The 15,915-nt window shown below is 40.3% G+C and overlaps 1 protein-coding gene across 3 annotated transcripts in view; it reads right to left on the reverse strand.

Annotated features, from left to right (window-relative positions):
• The window catches only part of WWC2 (WW and C2 domain containing 2), a 95,273-nt gene extending 80,028 nt beyond the window's left edge, over positions 1-15,245 (reverse strand). For 2 of the 3 annotated variants that reach the window (XM_040065674.1, XM_040065670.1), the window contains exon 1: positions 14,978-15,245. In XM_040065674.1, the coding sequence (XP_039921608.1) occupies positions 14,978-15,111 (134 nt within the window). In that variant the 5' untranslated portion in view covers positions 15,112-15,245. The remainder of the gene's footprint in view (positions 1-14,977) is intronic. The other variant, XM_040065671.1, reaches the window with a different exon arrangement.
• Positions 15,246-15,915: the final 670 nt, after the last annotated feature.

Genomic DNA, 15,915 nt, shown 5'->3' on the forward strand with positions numbered 1-15,915 from the left:
TTTCTTTTTATTTATTTGTCTGCTTCCACACCCCACCCCCCCCGCTCAAGTTTTTCAAACTGATCCATTTTCAAAACTGAAAACTGGATCTTCCTGTTGCCTTGGGTAATGGCAGCTCAGGAAGCAGAACTGGTACCTGATGCACAGGTACCTCTTCCATCTCATTCATTTAGGGAAGGTGGCTTTTCAGTAGTCAGGAAAGGAATTGTAATCTGACTTTTTCACATTCCTGTCCACTACAATGGCTAACAAGCAATAAAAGATTCTCAGTTTTAACACTCCCAAAAGAGCCTGGCACAAATTTTTCATCAAAACAGAAGAATGGAATGTTTTATACAGACTTAGCAACACCATAACTGCTGAGGGGAAAAAAAAAAAAGTTTATTTAAATATGTTAACCAACTTCAGCTATCACTTTGTCTTCAGATATTCACTTTTTTCCTTTTTCTTCTGTCTGGCTTATTAGTGACAGTTCAATGAAATGTCCATCTAGCATGCAACAGCCTTATTGATATTTTCAACAAGCTAATAAAGCAGTTTTGCTTTTGTACACCACTGTTATGGATATCACTTGGAGCTATTCCTATAACAAATGTATCTCCTATAAATTTAAGTTTCCAGTCCATCAGCAGCTGTTAGTATAATAATTATTCATTATATAATTTATTACTTCCATTGAAAGAAAGATGCCAAATAAACAGCAACTATCATTTGCTAAATAAGCATTTCTGTACATCTGAGCTTGACATGACATTTTTTTAAAAACAAAAAATAAATTAAAGCTAGAATTACTATTCCTTCTAAAATTGCAAGAATTTAAGATACTAAACAAACCATGTAGTACAAAAAAAGATTAGAAAATGCCAGGATCATCAAGAACCCCATGTAATTTAAAGGCAACTTCAAAATACCCCTCAATCAAGGCAAATATGTAGCCAGCAGACCAATTCTTTCAAGTATTCATCCACAGGTAGTAATTTAAAAAACAATCACAGTGGTGAATAAAAGCTGTTATGATCTATGAAGTACAGCAAGGTGCCATTCAGGAGAGTTGTTTTCAATCATCCATCTTTCAAAGTGCCTTCTGGAACAAACTTTAAAATGCTGTCTCTTCCAAAGTCACATTTGAAGGAATGAGACAAAAAAATTGTAACAAGATGTTTCTAGTATATTTAGTAGTAACTTTAACATTGTGCTGCATAATGATGTAGCTCACACAGAGGTATCTTTAATAAGTCAGTCCTTAGATGTAATACGTATTTTCCTCATCAAATCCCAAAATTCAAATTATTATAAACACACAGTAACTCCAGGGTGTTAGAGATCTACACTGATATCAAACAGAGCAGAGTTGGTTTTTAAAGTGACCAAGAAATTTAATTTTATATTTTTGCTTGTAGAATTGATAGCTACAGCATCAATTGAAGCTTTAAATCTTTTTAGACACTACTGAATTGAACAATGGTTGAGTTACTTCATTATGCTGCTAAACAGCACTTAAAACCTCCAACCACCCTCATAATTCCCATTCCAATACAGCACATTTTAGTCTTCTTGTCCCACAGCTACTTGATCATGTAATTTGTCCTTTAAAGGCAGAGGTGTTTGGGATTATGACTTCATGTTGGGTAGGGTAAGAAATTTTTTGCTTGCATTAAACAGATTACATCAACACTTCACCTTGCCAAACTAGTATCTTTTTCCAAAATATGGTGTCTAGTTAATTAGATGATCTAACACTAATAAAGCTGCATTTACCCACATTGGCCTGGTAAAAAATTAAGGGAGGGAACATCTGGAGGTTGTCTGGTCCAACACACTGCCCAATGCAAGACAATTCTGAAACCAGACCAGGGTGCTATAATCTTTAATGGGACCTTTTTCATCTTCGTTCTTGCTGCTTTTAAACCCTTCTACTCTGATGAACAACAAATTTGCAGAAACAGATCTGCAGTATGACTGAAGAGGGGTGTCAAACAGAAGCAACATGTGAAAAAGGAAATACCTTCAACCTTTACTGGCACAAAATTTTACTCACAAACTCAAAACTTCAGAGTCTGCTACTATCAGTTCTCTCTTTCACAAAATTCATCAGACCACCCCAAACCAACAAGTGTCAGCTAAACACTGCCCCACAACCATTCTATTGTCTGAAAGAAACATATAAATGGCAAAAATCAAATGTATCTCAAGCAAACAAGTAGAAATGAAATACAGTAATGCACTAATGTGTTTCCCTGAAATACAACAGTAAACATGGATTTTGTAAAATTTTGTGCTTGCTTCTTTTTATATAAGAGAAATAATTACAAATAAAGACTGTTATTCATCATATAGACTCTCTGCCCGCTCCTGCCTTCCAACTTAATACTGGATTTCTATTACTGGGTATATTCTTAGGATTTTTCTACAGCAGATACAAAGATCTTAACACTAGAGGAAAAAAACTGTCCCCAAATTGTCTCACTTGGACCTTGATGAGTTTGTGTATAGCAGCAGGAAGCTTATTTATGTGCTTTGATTAGCTCAGAATTCTACAACTTCAGTGTAAACATTCTTGAAAAGACAAAACATCACACAGAGTATAGGAATGGGTACTTTGAAGGATTTTACCATTCCAATATTCCCTTTTCCCTTCATCATCAAGTGATGTCAGGCTGATTCACAGCCAAAGGAGATATTCCAAGGAGAAATAGAGGTAATGCTCTTTGGGTACATCCCAACTGGGAAAAGTGTGGTTTCAGAGTGCTTCCAACCTCCTGGGATGCTATACACTATAATGAAATGAAATTTGCTGAAGTACTGCTCCCATCTCTCCAGGCTAACTTCTAGATCAGCTGGCCCAAAAGAGACCTATGATCTGTTATGGTCAGGACTACAGTTCAAGTGACCATGGGACTAGATTTCCAGGGTATGTGCTCATACTTCTGTTTAGATGCAACCATTCTTAAGTCAGGACCCTTTAAGCTTCTTGCTCACCAAAATTTTTTTGCAAGTTTAAATTAAGTACTAAGTTATTATGTAATCAAAATACCCATCAGGACATCACCACCATCGAGGCCACACGAAACTTTCATGGTATCTGAATGTTACTGTGTTCATCATCAATGCAACATCAGCTTTAAACATTTATGCAAGTCTTAAACAGATGGGTACTTACCACACCTAAGTAAAAAGAGGGCATTCAGACAAAGTTCTAATACTGGCCATTTTAAAAAACTTCAAATACAATATTACAAAATAGCTATTTATGAGAGCTTATTCTCAAAAGATCTGTTAGAAACCTATTATCTTAATAAGCAATGAACTACTACCTCAAGAACTTCTGCCACAAGAAGGGTTCTTTAAATACTGTCATCCCTCAACATCAGACACCTGCAGTGAAAGTCTTTCAAGAACTTCAGGTAGCTGGATGAAGCTGCTTAACTAACTAGGACACCAGCCAAATTCAGAATAAAGTAAAAAAAAATAAAAAATTGATTTAATGATTAATCAAAAGTGTTGATTATGGGAACATTACTTCAGGGCATTTTATGAGTTTGTTTTATTGTTGCTGTTTCTTTTTCAAAATACTCTTCATACATTTTAAAAAATACTAGCCTCAGTAGGCAGCAAAACTTTGACCAGAAAGAAGATACATTACAATTTTTCAGGAAAACCTAGCTAGGGGAAGGAAAAAAAAAAAAAAAAAAAAGAGAGAGAGAGAGAGAAACGAAATATCAAATCTAGGAGGTTCTAAGGGTTTTGCTTTAAAAATCCCTATCTGTTCTACATTTGTCCTCCAAGCTCATTTTCTTCCCAAGATCTTGCCTGGAAAAAGAAAGCTTTGATGTCTTTCATGTATGAGCCAACAGGCCAGCCAGGTCCTGAATGCAAATCAGCAACCTGCTACAGCACAGAAGCCTGTGGCTCATTTTCCATCATTGTAAATCATACTAGCAAGTAAGCCAGGACAACCACCACATAAAGTAAACAAGAACTAAAGGAAGAATGAAAAATCAAAATCCATAACATTACAATGATTTCTTTTACTATCAGCAATTCATTCACCTTCTAGACCATAGCATCATTAATTTAGCTAACAGCTGCTTAATCAACAACCCCTTTGCAAACTTCAAACTTCAGTTCACTAACTTTCCCTCCAAGAGTAAACATAAAATGAGACCCTAGGGATTATCAGTAATACAGACAAAACAAACAAACAAAGGCAAAAAAAACAAACAAAAAAACCCCACCCCAAAAACATAAAAGAAAATGCAGAGTTCAGAAACTTGAACAGAATATCTGTTTATCATGTACTAAATAATCCTGCATAGTCAGCCTTACTTGCTGCAGTAGTAAACCACTGACCAGGCTAGCCTGACTAAAAGGCTTATGGTATTTGTATACTTTCCTGCATCCCATAATATCTCTAGTCATTTAAACACTATTTCAGGAATGTCTTGTAGAGGCTTCAGATGATTATTCACAGCCATAGCATTCTACTACTCATTAGAATGACTGTAAATGTGTTAGCAGTTAATTTCAAACATGGCAATACTCACAACCTGACAGAAAGAGGTCATGTCTCAATTCCTTGTCAGATTGCTGCCTCGAATTGCATTCTCTTATGTATGCCCATTTACTCCTCAATGCTTAAACCAAATATATTTTAAATATTTTATATCTCTCTTCCAAATGATCCTTCCTATAGCCCACTAAAGCACCATCTCAGCCTGCCACTTCTGCATAAAACATAGCTGCAAACTGCAAAAGAATGTGGGAAATATGAAAAACTTTGACAAAGCTCCTATTGGCCAGCAACATTAAACATAAAAACACAGAAAAAAAGACATTGATTTCTGGGGTTTCTCCACATGTCTACATTTCAAACCAATTAATTAATTAATCCACAAATTAAAGGAAACACTCTAACTTACTGAGGAAGGGTGAAATTCAATTCAGACTCTCAAAGATCACGCCATCTGAGGATTATCCCATTTTCTTAATCTTAATCCAACCCTATGGACATTCCAATGCTGGTTTTGTCAGTTTGTCACTGTTCATTCTGGAATGTAAAACTAAATCGTTTTGTGTCTTAAACTCATACCATAACTTATTTTGTAAATCTTTCTGAGAGAAGTCCATAGCATTCCAAACTAGAACTCATTTCCACTGTACAATTCCATCCAAACAATAAAGGGGAGCTATGTGCAAGCCTTTGCACTTCACAATAAAAGACTCAAGCAATAAAAGACCAAAAGTACCATTTGGGTTAGATCCTGCACACAATAAAATTTTCCATTACTGGGAATGTAACTAAAAAAAAAAAAAAAAAAAAAAAAAAGAAAAGAAAGTCACAAATAATATTTTCAAGGCCATAATTTAGAATTTATTACAAATAACTGTACAAGATGAGGACATGTTCAGATAGCACTAAGAGAATGAACTGAAAAGGTTTTTTCTTCTCTGTAACATGTGACTACACTAAATATACATTGTCTAGGTCTTGGGAATAGAGGGATCAGAATTGGATAGGGCTTAGGTACACATGGGAGTACATTCCCAAGAGTACACAAAACCATGATCAAGTCTCAGAGACCCTTTAGGCAGACCCTGACTTTTGTCACAGTTTAAACAATAATTAAGAACACAAGTAATGTGTTAATACATTTCTACTGAGAAAATGCTTCCTATATGAAATTTGAGCTCCAAAACTTCTGAAGTCTCCTGAGTTTCTCAGGAAAGAATATTTTTGCCATCTCTCCTCAAAAATAATTAAAAAATAACAGTAGATTATTTCATGCTCTACCAAGAAACAATGTATACAGAGATAACTCAAGCTGGGTATTCACAGTGCAAACCAGAACAGACAAAATGTCTTAAAATTTAAATCACATCCTAAGTAACAACACACATATGACACAGGAGTACACTTGAGTGGTGGATAATCTATGAAACAAAAATGTCACTTAGCTCACAAGAAAACTTGGTATCACTAGGATCTTTTACGAACCCACCAAAGACTAAGTCAAAGAAGCTTCTTATGCAGTAGTGACCACAGACTATTTCATAGAAGCAAAGTCCTTTAGGTATCACTGCATGTCCTCCTTTTCCCATTGCCTTCCCAAAACTAAGAAGAACATCCAAATACTCCCTCTCTGGTTCATTTCCCAGCTGTTTCAGCCTTCCTGCACTATAAATCTTTCTCCACTGACAACTGGTCTCTGTAGCATACTTTGCAGAACAGAATCCAAAACCAGCAACCCCTTGGTCAGGCTCTGCAAGAGTCAGACTACAGTTGGAATGGTTCAGGAACATGAATCAAACCACAGGATGACATTGTAATCACTTGCTAAATAACAGCATTTTAAAAATACAGTTATTTGGCTAATAACAGCATTTAAAAAATCTACCACATAAATCTGAATCACGTCTCTGACACAAACTGCTTTTTAACTGGTGAGTACAGGCTTACTTCTAAGAGGAATTAAGAGTTTTTGCAGAGACATTTTGTTAACATTGGTGAAGAGGCAAAAAGTTTAAAACTACATAGGCTTTTTTTGCATAATCAAGAAAATGTGCATTAAGAATAAAGGGATTAGGTGAGTAAGAGGACTCCTTGTAGATCAGATCATCATGGCCTCTCACGGGACAGACATTTCTGGGCTACACTGCAGTTTAACCATTAACAGTACTAGACAAAGGACAAACACCCATCCCATTGTTTCCATCAAGAATAAATAAACGTCTTCTCCTGACAATTTTCTGCAGTCCATCACAGACAGTGAGTAACGTTAAAATGCCCACATTTTTAGCCAAAGTGGGTCATACCTCCTCTTTTGGAAGCATTAAGAGAACGACATAGCAAATACTCTGCCCAGAAGTGTCCTAGCGAGTGACAGGCAGAAGAGACCAGAATTGTTCCTTCACAGTGTGATCCCAATAAAAACACTGCCATGCAGCTATACGACAGAGGACACCTGTGCTTTGGTCAAACCCATCTTGACAAGATGCTACTAAGACGTACGCCTGCCACTTAGCTAAAAGGCAGGCGACATTCATCATGCATTGGGCATATTTTCTGCCATATGGCATGATGTGCTTGTACACAATTTGCAGATTACCAAAAGTTCATCTGCCATATGATTAAAAACAGCTCCATTCCCAGACAGACATTGCCAGCTCTGTGAGGGAGGTAAGCTTTTATGAGCGAAGGGCCAGACACGGAAACAGAGTATGAATTTTTCACTGGTCAGATCTTAAAATAAGCTTATCTGGACAAGACTACAGTTTAGCACTTGAAAGTACTTTAAAAAGAAACAATAGGTGTGTAAAGTACTATTCCTTCCCTAGCAACAGGAGAAAGTTGCTAATATAAAAAGTTATCACAGAGTTTAGCTAAAATACGGATTCTCCTAGATCTTTCCCCCTGTACCAAAAGTCAAAAAATACCAGTATTTCTAGACACTGAAAGCATGATTACCAGATCAATCAGCATATTATGGAAGGCATTCCAGTAGGTTGTTCTTTTCATTTTTCAAATGAAGATTTAAGTTTTATTTCATTAATTGAGAAAAATAGCACAGACGTATCGAAGCAGGTCCAACTTGAAATATTGTATTGCACACAGCAAGAGTATACAGAAGTTCAAGTTTGCTTATCTTGTCCCAAGAAAATGTGCCTTTACATACCCACACAATTACTTTGAATACAATACGTATTCAGAGTTGATGAGATAAAGTTGCCTTTCTTCAAGTACAAACAGTATCCAAGTTCAAAGGACAGCATCCGATCTTGTTCTATAAGATGCGAATGATTGTTTCAGTCGACAGAATAAACTGACAGATTGATTCTAGTCCACAAGTCCTAACCAAAAAAAAAATTCCAAACGCAAATCAGCTTTTAAAAAATATGCTCAAACAAAGGGGGAAAGGAGCCTCTCCCCCAGGAAGCTCTTTTAAAAACAAGAGTCAGAGATTGACTTCATTACGAAAGAACTTCACCATCATTAACAGTTTTGCACAGAAAAAGTCACTGGGAAGAGCAACAGTATTCACCAATACCCAATATGTGCTATTTAAAAGACCCAAACCCTACATCCACAAAGCAAATCCCTTCAAATTACTGAGAAAACACAAAAGGGAAAACCATAACTACAGTACAACTCCCCTTTTCAGCCACTAGCTTCTTCCAAATGAAGGACAAGTCAAGTTGATGACAACCTCAAATGCATGAATGTATTTCACACAATAAGACACTAAAAATCTTGAATTACACCATCATTCTGGTGACACAGTTTGCACCAGAGCACAAAACACATTTTATGAATAATTAGGAACAAAAGAATTTCTTATCTACTTTCATAAACAGTAGAAATTAGCTACTCATAAGCATATTATCAACAGCAGCACAGTCCCAAAAAACAGCTTCTAATTCTGCAACCATGCAATGACAAAATTTCTCTTCAACACTAACTTCACAGCAACAAACATTTAAAAGGTCAGTAAAAGATTCTGCAACATCATAAAAGTTTCTTGGTGACAGAAAACATATTTAGTATCAGGACAACTGTGACAGTTACTGCTGGCTCACCCAGCAAAGATGAATACAAAGACATGCACAAGAAAACAATAACAGAAATGGAAACCTAAAACAATAGTTCCATGGCAACTAGGATTGATCATCTTGATTTCTACAGTACCATTTTTTTACCATTACAGTACCTTTTGCTTCCAGCTCTGGACTTGCCTCCTGGCTCACACTAGTGTTAGTACCTAGTCAGCGACATAACACTGATTCTGCTGGAAAACAACCCCAAGCACAATGTTTTAGGGGTTCATTTTAGCCAAATCATCTCCTGGGCTCCGTTTTGGTGGCAGAAGGAGGACATGTAAGCAGAACCATGCCAGTCTGGACTCAGTAGGCTGCATTATCCTCCTGGAATACTTTTCTAGTTCCAGGTTGCTTAAATTCATAAGAACTTAAACACCACAGCACAACAGTTGTGGAATCCTAGCACCATTTCTATTCAAGCCTTTCTGAAAGTGTATCACCGTGGAAATATTATTGTATGTAAATATTTGTTTGTCCATTTTCAATCTTTTCCATTGCTTCCAGGAGTACTAGTCCAGTTTGCAGTCACCTGTGTGATGTATAAATTATTAAATCACAGATACCTATAACACTTTTTTAGGCTAAAAAGAAGGTAGCAAGAAATCAAAGCAAAATCCTTTTCACAAAATTCAGCTTATCTCTTGATGTTACAAACATTAGTAAGTGGAAGTAGAGAAATCCTCTTATCTTATTAGAACAACCTTAGTATCATGTTCAAAGCACAGAATTTTAACCAAAGAGTTGAAGACTGGTTATTTAACTGGAAAAAAATCAAGAACTCCTAATGCAATCTGTACAAATCTCTAAAGCTATAAATAATTTTTCATATTTTATCTATATATTGACTCTCCTTATTTACCTTCACGTGTACAACTTCTCATTAAGTCTTACATTGTGCATGACAACTGTTGCAACACTATTTTGTAAGTCACGATAGGTTTTAATCAAAATAGCTCTAGTAGGCAAGTACTACAGACACAGGTCTGGATGAACCACAGCCTGTAACACTTGTCCCACTTCACATACCAGGTCACAATTCTTGGCTGTGACCAGCAGTACATACTTTGCACACATAAGCAAATACTCCGCAGCATTTCCTGACTTGTTAACTTCACACGCTCCGAGATGAAAGACACAGCACAGCTCTATCACTCCCAGAGAAATAAAGAATAAAAGCGTTATCTCGGAGTTACCATAGCCATTTTTACTAATGCTAAAATCAACAACACACAGCCCCATGCAAATGACAGACTGGCTAAAAAACTTACATACACAATCACTTTGTATTTTAACACTGTGTGATGCTATCACAGCTATAGTAGCACTGAAGTATTAGAATTCTACTTTACACTGGAGAAACAAATGGAGATGTCAGAACTTCAGACACAGCTAGTCTCTCATTGCATGTTCAGTACTTGCATCATGGGTTTTATTTTGAATAAATATAGATCAATTAAGTAAAAGCAGTCCTCAGCCTGTCACTGAAATCAGAATGAGATAGATACTAGACAGTTCCAAGGGGTGTGTGCACATTCCTGAGCAGACAAGGAGGCAGGAATAAATTAGGTGGAACTGGGATAAAAAACAGCAAATGATACTCCAGGATGAAACAGGGAAGAAAAAGATATTTGCAGGAAAAAATTGTTGCCATATCTCACTACAGGATTATTGCAAGCTGTACACCTTGGAGTGCCATCAAAGGATTCTCTACTAATTTTTCAAAAGAGCAAGTTGACCATTGCTTATTAAGGCTCAAATGTCATAACATATGTTTAAACAATCATTTAGCAGCTCCACACCATCAAAAACCTAAAAGCCTCACTCCCTCCTCAGTTACCAGCAAGCAAGGGAAGGGAAGATAGAAAGGGAGTGAGAAATGATGAGAGAAACCAGTGATAGTTTGCCATTAAATTCATTCTTAGCAAGCAGCCCAAAGAAGGGCCTTTATCAGGTGGCTGGCATAGTGGTAAATGATCAGTGTTGAGGTTAGTACTTAAAACAGAATTAAGATCAATCCCTTTCAAACTGTAATAACTAACACTTACTATTTTATTCATCTGTCACAGCACAGCTTTCTTACATGCATGAAAGAATTAATCCAAATGTATTTTTGAGTCTCTGATGATGCCTCTCACCATGTTATTTCATTTCTGCTTGCCTCTTATTTGCTGCCTTTAATGAGCCCAGTGTCTTATATGACTCCTATTTCTGCTGTGACTGAAAAGTCTTGTACCATGCACCCCTGAACTACTGCAATGACCAGGAAAGAGACAGGATGAAAATCTCCCTGCTTAAGTAACTTCGACTTCAGTATCTTCAGTCCTCACGGTCTCTGTTCATAAGACAAGAGAAAGCAAGTTCCAACGAGAAGGTAAGGAATAAACTGCCCGTCTTTTCTATGGAAACAGAGCAAATGACATTTAATTGCTGAAAACTAGTAAATTTTCTAATTCAGACAAATCTAGCACAAGTTACAGAATCCCGTGCTAAAAGCTGTAGTGTTTTCCTCTCCCCGAAAGATGAAAGCAGCAATGGAAACTGCATTCCCTGCTCACAAAGCAAACTCTTTCACAATCTCTTAACTTGTAAAGCTCTCTGGTTTTCTGCACATCCAATGCTTCTCAAGCACCTTCTTAGTTATACAGTTAGCAAGTACTCTTGAAACATTTTAGCAGAAGTATACTATAAACCATTTCAAATGTACAAATGTATTTTCCTCAGTGGAAAGTGAAGTGAGAACAGAAAGGATAGTTTTGTTTTCATAGCATCTCATTCCTTACCACTGACAGGAGTGGGACAGGAGTATAGATAAAGATTTAAATGAAGATCACTTGCAGCTTCAGAAATTGTCATGCAGAAGTCATTTTAGGCAAGCTATAAAAATCCCATCTGTTTTGAGTCAATGGTGCTCAGCAGTGTGCATTGGACTATTCATTATGTAGAAACCAAGATGAGAAGCCCTGAATTCATGGTAAGAAAACCAAGCATCATTCAACTGCTGAAAAATTCAGGTTACTGAGATTACTATCTCCCATTTCACTCCTCCTTGGTGCATTACTCTGTTGGTTCCATTAAGGAATACAATAAACATGAGGCCTACTTAAAATGTGTTGAATGATGGAAAAAAAAAAAAAAATCCTTTTCAAATTCCTATCCCGCCCCTAATAATTATCAGAAAAAAACCCCCAAAGCAATACTTTACAATAACTTAGTATTCCAAGAACTTGAAAGAGTTTCAAGGGAACTTCAAAAGAAAGTATGCATTCCTCTAACCCTTTCTCCCCTTTTCATCTGCTTTATTCTCTTCAGTCCATAGTTGTCTTTTAATATTTTCGTCAAGTAGCAGTAGGATAAAATTGATACTTTGGGCTATTTCCCTGCTACAATAAGCCAGTTCCAGAACTGGTCATGACCAGCAAGTTCACAGTTTGCTGTAGCCTGGGGGAGTCATGAACAAAGAAAGAGAGTGAAAATGAAATTTAGAGAATGAAAATGTTGCTACAATGCTCACATTCTTGCCTTTATGTCTCTCTGTCTACCCGAATTATAGATCTTAAAGTGCCCTCTCTTTTGGGCCACCAGTCTTCAAAACAAATCAGCACAGAACAGTAAGTGTCTGGAGAGAAAAATCACTGGTGAACAGTGCAAAACATTGCTCCTGAGCTTCCACAACACTCCTAAACACAAGCCAAGTCACTATTGCCCTTGAAAGTGCAAGACTCTCGCAACCCAAGCTTGAAGCTGATGTAAGTTGTTTTTTCCATGGCTGTACACAAGGCTATAATTGTATTAACAGACCTGCACCACCTAAGCAGTAATAAATACGTGTTCTAGAAAAGAACATGAAAAAAATATTAAAAAACACAACAATCACAAACACAACTTTCCAAGAAGCTTTCAAATATCACATTTTCAACTGCCCTCTTATTTCTAGATGTGACTATTTTAAACCAGTAAGAAGTTCCTAAATTGCTCAAACACACCTGGCAATTTACAAACATATGGCTAATGGCTCACAGCACTAGACTTCAGTATCTTCTGAAATCAAAGAGGATAAAAATTATTTTAGAACATCAAGCATGACTTATCTATGTAATCATCCAGGGAATGCAGTGTAACAACAGCAGAAGTAATATTGTCAGTAAAAACTTATCTATTTTACACTTGCTTTACCAATGAAACATTTTAGAAGCCTGTGTACTATAACATTCCAGAGGTACATCATGAAAACGTTATGATCTCTATGAGAGAAAATAGTTGGGGGAAATAAAGTCCTAAAGTATCACCAGACACGGCAACATTTTCAGTCATTCCTTAGAATCCATTACCTTAATTTTGACAATTTAATATAAGATTTAGAAACAGCATTAATCCAGATTTTATTGTATTGACAAACTTGGAAAATCACTGTTCAACTTTTCTGACAGCAATATCAAATAATGTCCTGTACAGTTTCCAAATGTACATACTCAAAATACATGGAAGATAAACTGAATTGAAAGCAAAATCATCACAAGACTTTCATGAAATTCTTATTAGTTTTTCCAAAACGGGTCACAAATATAAATACAGACTGCAAAATAGAAATATTGTAAATATGAATACTGCCAGTTGCACATCAGATGGGCTTGTCAGTCTCTATTCTGTGCAGGCAATTCAGCTTCACAACTGAGCCATGTACACTAAAGCATGGATTCTCTTAAGTACCTAGGGCAAAATCCCCTTTTGTTTGTTTTGCATGACTGACACAGGTTAACAATTATTTCAAACACTACTCTTCTGAAAAAGGTCTTTATAATCCGTAATGAGAACTAAGGAAGTAAAGTCTCAGGAGTCAGTTTCCCTTTCACCTGTAAAGTATTAATGAAACAATGTTTATCCTATCCCTATAGGATGGCAAACACACAAGTGTTATGTCACTGTCTATTCTGTTAATGAGAGTGAAGACTCAGATTTTACCATCAAATACTTTTCAGGACTACAGAATGTATGAAATCAAATTAGTAGTATACTCATTGAGGCACTATTACAATAAGTACATTCCATATCACATTTTGCTTTACCTCAGCCATTCTATCTGCTATTCTGCTTTGAAAACACACATTTAAGGCCTAAAACTAAACAACACTTCATATCCACTATTTCTAGAGACAGGAAAGACAGAAGTTTTATACTGCCTGCATCTTAAAAAACCCCATCACCCAAGAATGCCAGGTGTAATAAATAACACTGCCCTATATACCTTATCACTTCACTAATATTTACAAGGTAATTAACATGTTGTGAAGTACAGAGGAATTTAAGCATGAAGCTTGCCACTACTGGAATTTGCTGTTATAGCAAGTAAGACTGAGCAGTAGGCCTTACGCAGCACATGATGCTCGTCAAAACTTCCCTCTGCAACTTGCAGCCAGCAAACTTCATCACAACCACCTAAGTTCATCTGAGAAATATAAACCTAGGCCTTCATTTATAATTCAGTGCTGCTTGTTTCATACATTTATAATGTCCTTTAAAAGTTGGGGGGGGGTGTTTAAAAATAAGACTGCACTGTTTTCAATTGCAACATCTCATTTCACAATACGCACAAAGTTTTGGGGTTCCATTACTTTTCAGCACCACTTCGGACAAAAGACACGTTTTACACTGGGTATTGTGGGCGCCTGTGATCCAGCTATTAAAAGCAGTCATTGAAGCAGACGCACAGTGCCAGCAGCATCCGTGTCCAGCCGGCAGAGCTGCCCCGGTGGCTCCGGGACGAGCAGCCTCCGGCGGGGTGCCTCACTCGCTGGAGCACTTCCACAGGAGCTTCAGAGAGCTCAGCCCCGGCACCGGCAGCAAACGCGCCGGGGCCCGGCTGGCGGGGGCTGAGCGGATCTGGGCTCGCTGAGGCCTAGCGAGCACACGAGGCCTCCGGCAGCCCCGGCTCCTTCCCCGGCAGCCCCGCACACGGCTGCGGGCGGGCCGGGGGAGCGGGGCACACGGAGGGCCCGGCGCCCGGGATGCTCCGCCAGCCAGGAGCTGGGGGGCGGCCCCGCTCCGCAGCGCCCGGGAGTGAGGGAGGGCGAGGAGCCAGCGCCTCCGGTTTGGGAGGGACTCGCAAACTTTGGTACCTGTCGGGAACTCGCCAAATGCCAGCGACCCCCGGCCGCTCCGGGAAGAACTCCACAGGCTTCTCCCTCCCTCCCCGTCCCAACACCACCGCACGGCTCAGGCTTAGAAACGCGCCTGTGAGAAGGAGGGCACGGTGTGCCCGGCTGCAGGCAGGGGCTTCAGGCCCCGCTCCCCGTCCCCAGCGGGGACCCTCCGGCGCGCCCCCCGCCCGTCCCTGCGCTCCGAGCCCACCGCCCGCCCGGGCCTCGCCGCCTCCCTGCCCGCGCACCACCTGTCCCGGGGGTCGATCCAGCTCGTCTGCTTGGTGTTGTGGTCGATGTAGAAGACTTTGCCGTCGTAATCCCTCGCCTCCTCCCAGCCATCGGGTAAGGGAAGCTGCCCATTCCCCGCTTTCCTAGGCATGGTCGGGCGCCGGGGGTAGCTGCTCCATAGGGACAGAAAGAAAGACGGGAAGCGGGAAAAGCCCCGGGCCGGGGAAGGGGCCAGGAGCGGGGGCTCGCGGGAGCCCAGGGAAGCCCTCTGCCGCGGCCGGGTCTCAGTCCACCATGCCCGGGCCGCCGCCTCGCCCGCGCCGCGGCAGCGGGTCAGGGCTGCCGGCGGAGCCCAGCTGCCGTCTGGGCGCGGGGAGCCCGGCTGAGCCCCGGGCGGCCGCGGCCGCCGCTCATTAGCATGAGATTAGCATCCATCTCATCTGCATGCACATTCCTCCCGCCGCATTCCTCAGGGTTAACCCTGGCCGCGCTGCCCGCCGGGCTGGGCCGGGCGGACTCCGGCCGCGGAGCAGGCACGGAAGCGCCCGGCGGGGCAGCGCGTAGCGCACGACGGCCGGCAGGAGCGGGAGAAAGGCGGCGAGAGGGGCCCGCCTGCTTCCGTGGAGCTTTGCCCGGGGGCTCGGAAGGCGTGGGGGCAGGAGACAACCCCCGCGGGCGCTCCGGCCGCGTCCCCGCAGGCAGGCGGGGCCGGGAGCCCCGGTCACCGCGCCCCGCGGGGGACAGCAGCGCCCGGCAGGACTGGCACCGGCGCGTCCCACTCTTTGTCTGCGAACTTGCCGCGGCCCCGCTTCGGGTGGCGCAGGAGACATCGTCGCGGGGCATGTCCTGGCCCTGGCAGCGCGGGGAACGTGCCCCGGGAAAAGGCAGCTTTGCCGCCGCCTTTGTGCCCTGGGTCGGGGCGGTGCCGACTTCCCTCTCCCAGCCGTTCAGGTCC

This window comes from Hirundo rustica, chromosome 5, assembly GCF_015227805.2.
Source record: "Hirundo rustica isolate bHirRus1 chromosome 5, bHirRus1.pri.v3, whole genome shotgun sequence".
NCBI classification, from domain to species: Eukaryota; Metazoa; Chordata; class Aves; order Passeriformes; family Hirundinidae; genus Hirundo; species Hirundo rustica.